This window comes from Somniosus microcephalus, chromosome 3, assembly GCF_052327205.1.
Source record: "Somniosus microcephalus isolate GS21.2 chromosome 3, FLI_Smic_1.0, whole genome shotgun sequence".
NCBI classification, from domain to species: Eukaryota; Metazoa; Chordata; class Chondrichthyes; order Squaliformes; family Somniosidae; genus Somniosus; species Somniosus microcephalus.
Window position 1 is genome coordinate 354546860 of NC_140989.1, and position 14442 is coordinate 354561301.

Sequence of the window (14442 nt, forward strand, 5' to 3'; positions counted from 1 at the left end):
TGCTCCTGTCCTATGTTACTATATGTTGTTTTCATACACAGGCCTATTTATGTGTTACATTTTGAATGGCATTATGCACTGGTTTACAGTGCATACTTGGTCGTCTTGGATTATAGAACAGTATTGCTATCATTCTGCTTCAATGTGGAAAGTATATTCTGCATAAATTCAGATCATTTAGGCTTTATTCCTTAATTAATCTAATTCGGTTTACTAGTAAATGGATTTGTAAATGCCAATATTATGATTTCTTCCCTCCATCCTGCCCTACATTGCTTATTTTTCTCCCTCCCCCCACCCCCCAATTTATATTGCAGTGCCAGATACTAGCTCCCACGCCCTGCAGAAACTTTCCAATTTTTATTGTGGAATGATTTCTATAGCAACTGGTGCCAGCAATTTGTTAATACTTAGCTGGTGCTGCTCCTTTCCCATTGACTGGGAAGTCAGTGGTTATGAGCCACCTCATTGATCTGCACAGAGCAAGCCCGAGTGCTTGAACTGCCCCCCGCCCAAAGATAACCAAAACGCAAGACTACGTCTGTCAGCAACCCCTTTTGGTGTTTGTTGCATCCTCAGAAAATTCCAGTAACTTCGTTAGGAGAGACCTGCCTTTTGTAAACCCATGCTGGCTTGAATTAACTCACATAGTTTTATTTGAAGCGTTTGAGTTGCATTCTTCCATAGACTCCAGGGAGAGATAGATTGTAATGGGGGATTAGCCTCATGCCTCTTCACTACCCTGCCTTCAACGCATGAATGTCTCCCATAAGAAGCCTTGTAATTTAGTCATGCTTCCAAACTGTAAGGATAAACATCGGGACTTCCAACAGGCCCGACATTTGGATTTTAGTTGAGTTTAAATGTCGCTGCTGGACCAATATGTACTCTTATCTTAAATTGCCAGAATATTGACACAATCCCCCCCCCCGAACATTTCTCGCTCAATATAGGAAACTCTCTGGTATCCGGGACCGGGATGGTGCCGGTTGATTAAAAATTCTGGATGACAGAGAGGGTTTTCTACCGAGGCTATTTTTTAACAAACAAAGAGTCAGACTCCTGTTATTGAGGTGTTCGGACTTCCGACAGCATCAAGAAGCCAAGTAGTGGCAGTTTGGAGAACTACCCCCACTGACTAACTCAGCCACCGCGGGAGACTCGGACTCTGACTTGGCAACATTTCCGGTTATTGAGGTGTTTTCGGAGTATGAATTTTGCTGGTTAATAAGAGAATTCCGGAAATTTAGGTGCCGTTTAAACGAGAGTTTCCTGTACTTACTTACCTTTTGTGTTGTGACTCAAGATGCTGCTTGCCAATGCAATGCCAGGAACATTATGCCTTTGAATGTGAACACCAGTTAAAACGATGAATGCTTCTAAATTTGAAGTGTCCCCAACTGGAGTAAATGTCTGACTGGTTCACTGGTATTCTCTGCTCATTGGTTTATTGACCTGATGCATGTGATTTGTGAGTACGCATGTGAAATTAGGCTTTTTGCATTCTGCAAGCGACCTAAACCATCCACCCATTAATTAGATTATCACAATTGAATTATATTGCAACACTGTACTGCCTAGAGAAAGAAAATGGCCCAAACTACTTAATATGGAACGAATTGTATTGTGCAGCTGCTGTTGTATGCTATTTGGACATGGAGCTACATGTTACTGACTTGCAATAAGATAATTAAACATTTTGATTTTATATAATATAGTAAACTGACTGAGCAAAAAAACATTTTGTAGACAAAAGTTCACTGAATGCTATGCTGAATTTTTAAAAATTCTTTTCCAGCTTTTGTCAGGAGTGATAAGCCCAAGATGTTCAAGGGTTTGCAGATCAAGGTAATTTTATTTTTAAATTGAAAATTGTGTAAATACGACAGTTTATCCTTTAAGCATGGCTCACTTTTTATAAAGATATAATTGCCGTAGGTTGCCACAGCAGAATGTTCAGTTTTAACATTTATCAGCCAAAAAGTCTGTTTCCAGCCTATCCTTAAAGTAGGATGAATGCCCATCCATCTTAAACTCGGGGGCGCAGTTCCTGTAAACAGGAGCCATTCATTTGCACAGGACTTCTGTTAACTTTTTGGCTAGTACCTAATTAGCAAGTGGAGACAGGACTGGGTAAACATGATTAACAAACAGGGGACTTGAGAGCTGCCAGTGAGTGTCATTGTGGGGCTCTCCTTCAACTTGCTAATACTGTATAATTACTGTTCGTGTGTTTTGATTCCTAACAATGAATTGTTTGTTTTCCGTTGCCAATTCTTGGTGATGGTTGCAAATGTAACAGTTTTTGGAGAAAGTCACGAATAAACAGCTGTGCAAAAGGAATATTTTAATTTTCTAACATTGCTTTGTGGTGACAGCAGCAAACCATAATTAAAATCTGTTTAACCTGTTGCATAAATGTAACATTTGAAAACATTTATTAGAATGCCAAATGTATACATGTGTACATTTTAACAGATCAATCAAATCAACTTTTATTGTCATTGTTAGTGCACAAGTGCAGTACAACGAAATGTAGGCTTGCGGCTCCCGAGAGTGTACAATTTGGATTAGGACACTTAAACATTTCAACATACATTTGTACATATATATTAGCATAAATATGACCATAATAAAGTGCATCGGCAGATGTGCAGGCTTTAGTGTTTATTTGTGGAGTTCAGTAGGATGACAGCCCTGGGAAAGAAGCTGTTCCTAAATCTGGTCGTACGGGTGCGAATGCATCTGTAGCGTCTTCCAGATGGTAGGAGGGCGAACAGACTGTGGCTGGGGTGGGTAGGGTCTTTGATGATGGACCGTGCCCTCCGTAGGCAGCGTTTCTGATATATATGTTCTATGGTCGGTAGCCGGGTGCCGGTAATGCGTTGGGCAGTTTTGACTACCCGCTGCAGGGCTTTCCGGTCATGGGAGCTACAGCTGCCGTACCATACCGTGATGCAGTTTGTCAGGATGCTCTCTATAGTGCAGCGGTAGAAGTTAGAGAGGATCGGGGGTGACAGATTACATCCCTTCAGCCTCCTCAAGAAATATAGGCGCTGCTGGGCCTTCTTCACCAGAGAGGAGGTGTTGAGGGACCAGGAGAGGTCTTCCGTGATGTGGACTCCGAGGAACTTAAAGCTGGCCACCCTTACCACCTCCGCCCCATTGATGTGGATGGGGGTGTGACTTCCGCCTTTGGACTTCCTGAAGTCCACGATTATTTCCTTTGTTTTCTTGGTGTTAAGGGCCAGGTTGTTGTCGGCGCACCACTTCACAAGATGCTGGACCTCCTCCCTGTAGGCTGACTCATCGTTGTTGGTGATCTGGCCTACTACCGTGGTGTCATCTGCAAACTTGATGATGGTGTTGGAACCATTAACAGCCACACAGTCGTGGGTGAAGAGGGAGTAGAGGAGGGGGCTCAGCACACATCCTTGTGGGGCCCCCGTGTTCAGGGTCGGGGGGGGGGGAGGGGAAGGTGTGGTTGCCTAATTTGACAGACTGGGGTCTGTTTGTTAGGAAGTCCAGGGTCCAGTTGCAGAGGGAAGTGTTCAGGCCAAGAGTTTGGAGTTTGGTGGCCAGCTTGTTGGGGACGATAGTGTTGAATGCTGAGCTGTAGTCTATAAACAACATTCTGATGTAGGTCTCCTTACCATCTAGGTGATTCAGTGCCGAGTGTAGAGCAGTTGTGATTGCATCCTCCGTTGATCTGTTTGCCCGATAGGCAAACTGGTGTTGGTCAAGGGAGGCAGGAACACTGGCTTTGATGTGGGCTAAGACCAGTCTCTCGAAACACTTCATTATGATGGGTGTGAGTGCGACAGGTCGATAGTCGTTCAGACACGTCACAGCCGCTTGTTTAGGCACAGGAATGATGGTGGCGGTCTTGAAGCATGTAGGGTCTACTGCCTGGGCCAATGACAGGTTGAAGATGGCGGTGAAGACATCAGCCAGCTGATCACATTCCTTGAGTACCCGTCCAGGGATGCTATCCGGTCCAGTAGCCTTTCGTGTGTTCACTCTGCGTAGAGCGCCCCTTACGTCGGAGGTCGACAGAGTGAGCACCTGGTCTTCCGGGGGTGGCAAGGCTTTGGTAGCCGGCTCCTTGTTGTCCCTGTCGAAGCGAGCGTAGAAGTTGTTAAGCTCCTCCGGAAGGGAGGCGTCGCTGACCGGGGGACTGGTGTTTTTGCCCTTGTAGTCAGTGATGGACTGGATGCCTTGCCACATGCGCCGGGGGTCCGAGTTGTTGCGGAAGTGATCCTCTATCCGCAGTGTCTGTTTCCATTTGGCAGTCCTGATACCCTTTTTTAGGTTGGTCCTAGCTGCTCTGTAAACCGCCGCGTCGTCCGATTTTAAATGCTGCGTCGCGTGCTTTCAACAGTGAGCGGACCTCTCCGTTCATCCAGGGTTTCTGGTTGGGGTATGACCTGATATTTTTGTGGGTCATGACGACCTCGACGCAGCTGTTGATGTAGAATAGCACTGTGGATGCGTATTCCTCGATGTCATTGTGGGCAAACATGCCCCAATCAGTGCGTTCGAAGCAATCCTGAAGCTCCGATACTGCCCCCTCTGGCCATACTTTCACTGTTCTCTCTCTTTTGATGAGCGGTTTGTATGCCGGGGCTAGAAACAGGGAGAGGTGGTCAGACTTCCCAAGATGTGAAGAGGACAGATAGGAATATGTGCAAATGACCGCTTTATGCTTTGCAATTACTGCTTCTCTGCAGAAACCCTAACCTTGAGTCTCGATGGTCAAGCGCTTTGAACTGTGACTCAGAATCATACAGCACAGAAGGAGACCATTCAGCCTCTTTGAAAGAGCTATCCAATTAGTCCCACTCTTTTGGATGATCAGCCATGATCACATTGAATGGCGGAGCAGGCTTGAGGGGCCGAATGGCCTATTCCTGCACCTATCTTCTATGTTTCACTCCTCTGTTCTTTCCCCATAACCCTGCAATTTTTTCCTTTTCACGTATATATCCAATTCCCTTTTGAAAGTTATTATTGAATCTGTTTCTACCATCCTTTCAGGCAGTGTATTCCAGATCATCATAACTCGCTGTGGTTTTTATATTCAAAAATGTAATTCTCTTCATCTCCACCTAGCTTTTTTGCCAATTATAGTAAATCTTTGTGCTTTGGTTACTGACCTTCCTGCCAGTGGAAACAGTTTCTCCCTATCCACTCTATCAAAGCCCCTCAATTGTGAACACCTCTATTTAATTCCCCCTTAACCTCCTCTGCTCTAAGGAGAACAATCACAGCTTCTCCAGTCTCTCCATATAACTGAAGTCCCTCATCCCTGAACCATTCTGGTAAATCTCCTTTGCACCCTCTCCAAGGCTTTGACATCCTTCTTTCTTTCTTTTGATGGCCTCAGATTTGTACTCTGCTCATTTAGCAATATAGCCAGTCATTCATTTTTGTTCTGTTAATTGCTGCTCAGCAATAACTGGACATGGTCAATGTTGAGTCGATCTCTTTCAGCCTCATCCCTAGCTGGATCAATAATTGTATTTACCTGTATTGAATTTTATCTGCTGTAGTTCGGTCCACTCGCAAATATTGTATTTGCTCTTCTATAATTCCACAGCTGCTCCAACAGACTCTACCTCCTCCTCCCCACCGCCTCCGACAGCATTTAGTATCATCTGCAAATATCCTTCCTTCCTTCCCCCTCTCTCTCTCTCTCTCTTTCTCTCTTTCTTTCTCTCTCTCTCTCTCTCTCTCCCTTCCTCCTTTCCCTCCCCTCTCTCACTCTCTCTACCTTCCTTCTTTCCCTCCCCTCACTCACTCTCTCTACCTTCCTTCTTTCCCTCCCCTCACTCACTCTCTCTACCTTCCTTCCTCTCTCTGTCTACCTTCCTCTCTCTACCTTCCATCCTTCCTCTCTCTCTCACTCTCTCTCTCTCTCTCTCTCTCTCTCCCCCCCCTCCCCCCCTCTCTCTCCTACCTTCCTTCCTTCCTACCTTCCTTTCTCTTTCTCTCTCTACAAAGAAGGTTCACTCGGTTAATCCCGGGGATGAGGGGATGGACATATGAGGAGAGGTTGAGTAGATTGGGACTCTACTCATTGGAGTTCAGAAGAATGAGAGGCGATCTTATTGAAACATATAAGATTGTGAAGGGGTTGGATCGGGTGGATGCGGGGAGGATGTTCCCGATGATGGGTGAAACTAGAACTAGGGGGCATAGTCTTAGAATAAGGGGCTGCTCTTTCAAAACTGAGATGAGGAGGAACTACTTCACTCAGAGGGTGGTAGGTCCATGGAATATGCTGCCCCAAAAAGCTGTAGAAGCTACATCATTACATAAATTTAAAACAGAAATAGACAGTTTCCTAGAAGTAAAGGGAATTAAGGGTTACGGGGAGCGGGCAGGAATTTGGACATGAGTCTAGGTTCGGATCGGTCATGGCCCTGTGGGTAGCGGAGCGGGCCCAGGGGCCGTGTAGCCTGATCCTGCTCCTATTTCGTGTGTCTAATTCTGTTAGATTCAGGAGATGGTTCTGTGATAGTAGATTGGCGGTTAGGATCAGATCAGCCATGATCTTATTGAATGGCGGAGCAGGCTCGAGGGGCCGATTGGCCTACTCCTCCTATTTCTTATGTTCTTCCTTCCTTCCTTCCCCCTCTCTCCTTCCTTCCCCCTTCCAGTTTTATGTAGGACACCCACTGCCTTACACAAGTGAAAATTTATCAAAGGCTTTTTCAAGTTTACATATATTGTATCATAAGGCTTTCCACTTGGAATGTCGCTTCCTCAAAAAACACAAGTACCTTAGCCTGGCAACATAGAAACATAGAAGATAGGAGCAGGAGTAGGCCATTCGGCCCCTCGAGCCTGCTCCGCCATTAAGTGAGATCATGGCTGATCATCCAAATTCAGTACCCTGTTCCTGCCTTCTCTCCATATCCCTTGATCCCTTTAGCCTTAAGAAATATATCCAACTCCTTCTTGGAATATATTTAATGAATTGGCCTCTACTGCCGCCTTTGGTAGAGAATTCCACAGGTTCACCACTCTCTGGGTGAAGAAATTCCTCCTCATCTCTGTCCTAAATGGCTTATCCCTTAGACTGTGACCCCTGGTTCTGGACTCCCCGACCATCGGGAACATCCTTCCTGCATCTAGTCTGTCTAGTCCTGTTAGAATTTTATAAGTTTCAATGAGATCCCCTCTCATTCTTCTAAACTCCAGCGAGTACAAGCCCAATCGACCCAATCTCTCCTCATACGTCATTCCTGCCATCCCAGGTATCAGCCTGGTGAATCTTCGCTGCACTCCTTCCATGGCAAGAACATCCTTCCGCAGATAAGGTGACCAAAACTGCACACAATACTCAAGGTGTGGTCTCGCCAAGGTCCTGTACAACTGCAGCAAGACATCCTTGTTCCTGTACTCAAACCCTCTCACTACGAAGGCCAACATACCATTTGCCTTCTTAACCGCCTGCTGCACCTGCATGCTTACCTTCAGCGACTGGTGCACAAGGACATCCAGTTCTCGTTGCACTTCCCCCTTCTCCCAATCTATTGCCATTCAGATAATAATCTGCCTTCCTGTTTTTGACACCAAAGTGGATAACCTCGCATTTATCCACGTTATATTGCATCTGCCATGCTTCTGCCCAATCACCCAACCTGTCCAAATCATCCTGTAGTTTCTCGGCATCCTCCTCACAGCACACACACCCACCCAGCTTTGTGTCGTCTGCAAACTTGGAGATATTACATCTAGTTCCCTCGTCCAGATCATTAATATATATTGTGAATAGCTGGGGTCCAAGGACGGATCCCTGCGGTACCCCACTAGTCACTGCCTGCCACGCGGGGAAAAAGACCCGTTTATTCCAACTCTTTGCTTTCTGTCTGCCAACCAGTTCTCTATCCAAGTCAATATCTTGCCCCCAATCACTTTATACGCTAATCTCTTATGCGGGACCTTATCGAAAGCCACTTGAAAGTCCAAATACACCACATCCACTGGTTCTCCCTTATCTATTTTACCAGTTACATCCTCAAAAAATTCCAGTAGATTAGTCAAGCACGATTTACCTTCTTTTGTAAATCCATGTTGACTTTGTTCGATCCGGTCACTGTTTTCCAAGTGCTCTGCTATTACATCTTTTATAATGGACTCTAGCAAGAGGCAATATATGTTGAACAACGTAGACAAAAACAGTACAATACAAGACAGATGAAAAAACAACAGAAAATGCTGGAAACACTTAGCAGGCCAGGCAGCATCCGTGGAGAGAGAAACAGAGTTAACGTTTCAGGTCTGGGACCCTTCATCAGAACTGGAAAAAGCTGGAGATGTAACAGATATTAAGCAGGTGCAGAGACAGGGGATGGGGTGTTATGAGGGGAGGAAGGTATTGAAAGAACATACTGTACTTTTGTAAGAGGCAGGAAAGATAAAATGTTGCAAATGGGAATGGCAAAAATCATACAGCATGAAAAATGGGGGCAGGGATTATTGTCTGAAATTGTTGAACTCGATGTTGAGTCCAGAAGGCTGTAAAGTGCCTAATCGAAAGATGAGGTGCTGTTCCTCGAGCTTACGTTGAGCTTCATTGGAACAGTGTAATAGCCCGAGGACAGAGAGATCAGAGTGGGAGTGAAGCAGAGAATTAAAGTGACAGGCGACCGGAAGCTCAAGGTCACCCTTACGGACTGAACGGAGGTGTTCCGCAAAGCAATCGCCCAATCTGCGTTTGGTCTCCCCAATGTAGAGGAGACCGCATCGTGAGCAGCGAATACAGTATATTAAATTGCAAGAAGTACAAGTAAATCGCTGTTTCACCTGAAAGGTGTTTGGGGCCCTGGACAGTGGGAAGGGAGGAGGTAAATGGGCATGTGTTGCATCTCCTGCGCTTGCATGGGAAGGTGCCAGGCAAAGGAGAAGGGCTGTTAGGGGTGATTGAGGAGTGGACCAGGGTGTCGCGGAGGGAGCGGTCCCTTCGGAATGCTGAAAGGGGAGGTGAGGGGAAGAAGTGTTTGGTGGTGGGATCACGTTGGAAATGGCGGAGGATGATACGTTGAATGTGGAGGCTGGTGGGGTGAAAGGTGAGGACAAGGGGAACCCTGTCGTGGTTCTGGGAGGGAGGGGAAGGGGTGAGAGCAGAAGTGCGGGAAATAGAACGGACACGGTCAAGGGCCGTGTCAACCACTGTCGAGGGGAATCTGCTTAATATCTGTTACATCTTCAGCTTTTTCCAGTTCTGATGAAGGGTCCCAGACCTGAAACGTTAACCCTGTTTCTCTCTCCACGGATGCTGCCTGGCCTGCTGAGTATTTCCAGCATTTTCTGTTGTTACTTCAGATTTCCAGCATCCGCAGTATTTTGCTACAAGACAGATGAAGTTGTGACCAAACTGTCACAAAGCTGATCCCGAGTGTCAAAGTTATGAGGAAAGACTGGAGAAATGTTGGCGCTTCAACCTTGAAATGAGATATTTGAGAGTTGATAAGGGAATGGAAAATGTAAATCCAGAATATTTATTTAAATTAAATTGTGATATCCGGGCAAAGGGTCACTGGTTTAAACTAGTGAAAGATAGAAGACTGATATTAGGAAACTCTTCTTTGCACAGAGACTGATTAATACATGGAATAGACTTCCAGGTAGAGCAATGGAGGCAAAAATCTTGGAACCATTTAAGAAACAATTGGGTGTTGCATTTGGGGACTTTCATTTCTGGGTGAATGAAGGCTGAATGGCCTTTCTAATCCATAATCTTTTTTGATCTTTGATCTACAACTTTTTCATGTCTGGACATTTGTTTGTTTGAGCGCTTTTAAGCCCTAGCGTGTCCATCAAAATCATTAGGCTGGATTTTCGTGGGGGCAGTGGCTCCGATGCGGTTGGGAGAACGACTTTAACGGCGAGGCCTGGTTTGCATCTGAAACCTCTGTTTCCCACCCGCAGCTGGAGAGGCTGGCTGGCTCCAGGCGGGTAGACCTTCGGCACTCAACAGCACAGGAGGGAGAGAGGGAGGGATTGGGTGGGGACCAGTGCCGACCTCTGGAGGATCAGGCGGGGGGTGGGGTGGTGGACAAGGAATATCAGGGCCTCTGGAGGATCGGTTGGAGGGTGTTGGGTAAGAGAAGGAAGATCAGAAGATCGGGAGGGAGAGGAAGATTGGGGCCAGCCTCCGGATGATAGGGGGGGGAGAGATGGGGCAGTGAAGATCGGGGCCAGCCACCAGAGGATCATTAAAATATTCAAATTGACATCCTGCCTCCTGGCAGCGGGTTGGCTGCCCGCCTCTGTTGAAACCGGAAGTGGGCGGTTTGGAGGCAGGTTCAGGTCAGAATTCCGATTTTTAACAATTTAAACCCCCCCAACGCTCCAACCCCACCTTTTTTTTTAGATTAAAATTCCCCCCATTAAGTTTATTTGTAGCACTTTTCCTGATTGGTAGCATGCCACTAATGTCCTCTGTAGTGGCTATTTCCAGGAGATAATCATTTTGTATATCTTAACGTTTTTGTTCACCTTCTGTTTCAATCCAATTTGCATCCTCAAGGAATTTCAATTCTTTTTTGATAACTCTCCTGTTATGATACTGGAAGAGTTTCTTGCTTTTATAGCCTTTCTAGTTCCATCTTTGCCCCACAGTCTATTTTGCAGGTTCCTGTATTATTCCCACTGGTTTCCCTCATTCTTCTCCCTACAGGCTTTGTAGACTTTTTAATTGGTTCTCTCTGTATTGTTTCAATAATTCATTTACTAATTTCTTTAATATATATCTACTAGTCTTTGGTATATAATTATCCTGTCTGCTGACTCAACATTTTTGTACATTAAAGGTGCTATATAAATGCATTGATTTGTTGAAGCACTTCCTTCAGTATTTTGACAATGGGCCTTTTAAAGTTGTATACTTGAGTGCTGATTTACAATATTGGTTTATTCCAGATCAGGTCCAATTTAATGATCTGGACAATAACAACCGTAACATCATTTAAATTAGACATGATCTGGAATACACTAATATTGTAAATGAGTCATTGCTGTCCAGGGATGACACTGATTCCATTCATAGTGTCCTATCTGGGTTACTTCCTGAGCATGCCCCCATCTTGCATGTTTCTGAGATTCCCTATAACTTAATAGTTCCCTGTTGCCAAAACACTACAAGTTCAGTCATCTTGATAAAAATGCTCCTAGCATTTCTATACATGCACCTTCATTGGCTACCCTTATTCTTCACAGCATTCCTTTCCTTATCTGGTTGCCTTTCTTCTGGTTTTGTTTATCCCTTGCCTTACTAGTTTAAATCTCTCCCACTGTCCTATTTACCGTCTCTGCAATGTAATCTGAACTGTAAAGTCCACAATTGGCAGAGAGATCTCGAGGGGTATACATACAGATCTTTAAAAGCAGCTTTGCGTGGAAAAAGCCGTGAAAAGGGCAAATGAGATTCTTGACTTTTTTTTAAAAAGCCCCTAGATTTTTTACAAAATATTATTTAGGCACTCCATTGTAGAAAGGATATTGGAGCCTCAGAAAAGGGTCAATGTAAATTTACTGGCTGATGGGATTAAAAGGATATAGTATCATGGGAGATTTCAAAATTTAGGACTGTTCACTGGAGCAAAGAAGGTTGAAGGAGAATCTAAAAGTATACAAAGGTCAGATATGGTAAATAGTGAGAGATTAGGCAGAAGATCAGCCATGATCTCATTGAATGGTGGAGCAGGCTCAAAGGGCCGAATGGCCTACTCCTGCTCATTTCTTCTTATTACCAGTGAATATAAACTTAGAATTAGTACTAAAAACTTAATGGAAGTTGGGAAACATTTTTTAGCACAAAATGTTATTAAAATATGGATTGTATTACTGTAAGTGGCTATTAAAGCTGAGTCAATCACAGATGATGAGGTAATTAGATAAGTACTTGAAGAAACCTATTAAAGAATATTGGAAAAAAGCAGGTAAATGGGATTCGATGAATGGTTACAATATGAAGCCAGCACATGCATGAAAGGGCTGCCACCTGTATGAAATTTCTATGATTGTATATTTGCTAACTCTTTCCTTAAGCCAATGTGTGTGGTTGTGGGACATTGTGCGAGATGGGTTTGTGGCAAAGAGGCAATGGTAGCAAGAAGGAAAGGCTCTTGTACCCTGGGAGGGGACTCTGCCTCATGGTGGGCAAATCTCTTCCCACAGCCTGTTACATGAGGATTAAGCAATTGGTGACTAGCAACCCTAGCACATGGCTTTGGAGTGGTATATTCTAGTACGTCAAAAAAGTGGGGACATTGCAAGCTGCCCTGCATGAGTTCTTTCACCACATTGAGGGTGGACGTCTGTCATGTAACTGAACGCAAAAACTGGGTGGTGCAGTGTGTTAGCCACTGGCCTTTCTCCTCTCCGACCTGGGTTCAAATCTAACCAGATTGCTGGGATGAAATTCTTCTGGCTGGCTGTAAAGATTTTCTGTGAAATAAGTTTGGGTGGTCTTAATCCAATTTGCAGTAGGCGTGAGCCTATAACGCAACTGCCCCTAACTGGCAATTTCACTCTGAGGCCACTGGATGGCTGGCATTGGAAATTGTGCTGATGGGGGTGCTCTTGATGTTGGGGCTGAAGTAGAGAGAAAGTTTTACTGTGCCTCTATCTCTGACCTGATGCTGACATGGGGTACCTGAAATGATCAGACTTCCATCCTTCAGCATGAACCTTTCTCGCAAAAAGAAAATTATTAACAAAATAAACTGATGAGAAAATTCAAACTTGGGACAATAGCCAATTTGGTGCCATTTATAAAAAAAAAAAAAAAAATAAGACCACCTCATTATCCAATTTCCACAGAGTGACAAATGCCTTTGTATAGGAAACTTTGTGATATCCGGCACCGACGGGACCGAGCTGTTGCCGTCCCATCAAAACTGCCAGACAAACCAGCGCTAATGTTGAAACATACGGAGCTTTTGAGCTCCGTATCTAGCAACAAACCCTGTTGCTTCTAAACAGTCGGCCGTAGCTTGCAAGCGTCTCTGTAGCTAAGCAACAGCTTTAGCTAGACCTTGCAGAGCCTGACTGGTGGGGGAAAAAAGTAACAAAAAGAAAAAAAACTTACTGAACCGACTCCTGAATTTTGCCGGTGGATCGAGCATTCCGGACAGTTAACCTCCAGATAAACCAAAGTTTCCTGTATTGCACCCTTTTCTAGCCAGCTAGAAAACGGGTCTGCATCTTGCTGTCCACGTGTTTCATTTTAGATTGGTGTCGAGCCATTTATTGACTGTTAGTCTTCGATTCATAGAAACATAGAAGATAGGAGCAGGAGTCGGCCATTCGGCCCCTTGAGCCTGCTCCGCCATTCAATGAGATCATGGCTGATCATCCAAATTCAGTACCCTGTCCCTGCTTTCTCCCCATATCCCTTGATCCCTTTAGCCTTAAGAAAGATACCCAATTCCTTCTTGAATATATTTAATGAATTGGCATCTACTGCCTTCTGTGGTAGAGAATTCCACAGGTTCACCACTCTCTGGGTGAAGAAATTCCTCTTCATCTCTGTCCTAAATGGCTTACCCCTTATCCTTAGACTGTGACCCCTGATTCTGGACTCCCCGACCATCGGGGACATCCATCCTGCATCTAGTCTGTCTAATCCTGTCAGAATGTTATAAGTTTCAATGAGATCCCCTCTCATTCTTCTAAACTCCAGCGAGTATAAGCCCAATCGACCCAATCTCTCCTCATCCGTCATTCCTGCCATCCCAGGTATCAGTCTGGTGAATCTTCGCTGCACTCCCTCCATGGCAAGAACAGCCTCAGATAAGGCGACCAAAACTGCACACAATACTCAAGATGTGGTTACAATTGCACCTGCCATTACTTCCCCATCTCAATGGAACTCTTCTTTATTGCATCGTTCTAATTTCCCTCTACATTGCTTTCTGGATTGATCGAGGCTGTAAGCATATATCACAAATTGTGGTGATTTCTTTTGGAGGTTGGTCTGTATTTGATGGACTCCACGTGTGGAAAATTAAGTGCTCCTTCTGACTGGAATAGGCAAACGTCTTTGCAGTATAGCCTTCCTTTTATAAAGTACAGTTGATGGCAGCAGGAGGAAGAGGTTGTTCACCTTGGGTCCACTTCTGAATCCTCGGGTCAGGGCTCTACTGTTTGGGATTCAGATTGGACCGTGCATCGCTGCCGGGTTATTGCATGGAATAGCGCGTCCCATTCCTTTGTCCAATTCCTACTCCAGTTATATAGATAGAAACAGGACCCCTGTATGGGATGTTAAATGTATTTCTCTCTATTGGTTACACAATTTGTAAACCTATTACATTTTCCTGAAAAATGTTTAGATGTAAAATGCGTTCATGTTTAATTTTTGTGCCAATGCAAAGTAATGTTTTTTTTTTTAAAAAGCATCCCATAAAATTACAGACAAGAACTACT

General features: G+C 44.7%; 2 protein-coding genes across 3 annotated transcripts in view; one reads left to right on the plus strand and one right to left on the minus strand.

The window, feature by feature from the left end:
* Positions 1 to 14442, minus strand: part of LOC147122354 (heparan sulfate 2-O-sulfotransferase 1) — a 299256-nt gene that overhangs the window by 269653 nt on the left and 15161 nt on the right. The window lies entirely within an intron of this gene.
* selenof (selenoprotein F) overlaps positions 1 to 14442 on the plus strand; it is an 80727-nt gene that overhangs the window by 61663 nt on the left and 4622 nt on the right. Inside the window, exon 4 of the mRNA XM_085983431.1 lies at positions 1799 to 1848. Coding sequence (XP_085839557.1) covers positions 1799 to 1848 — 50 coding nt within the window. The remainder of the gene's footprint in view (positions 1 to 1798; positions 1849 to 14442) is intronic.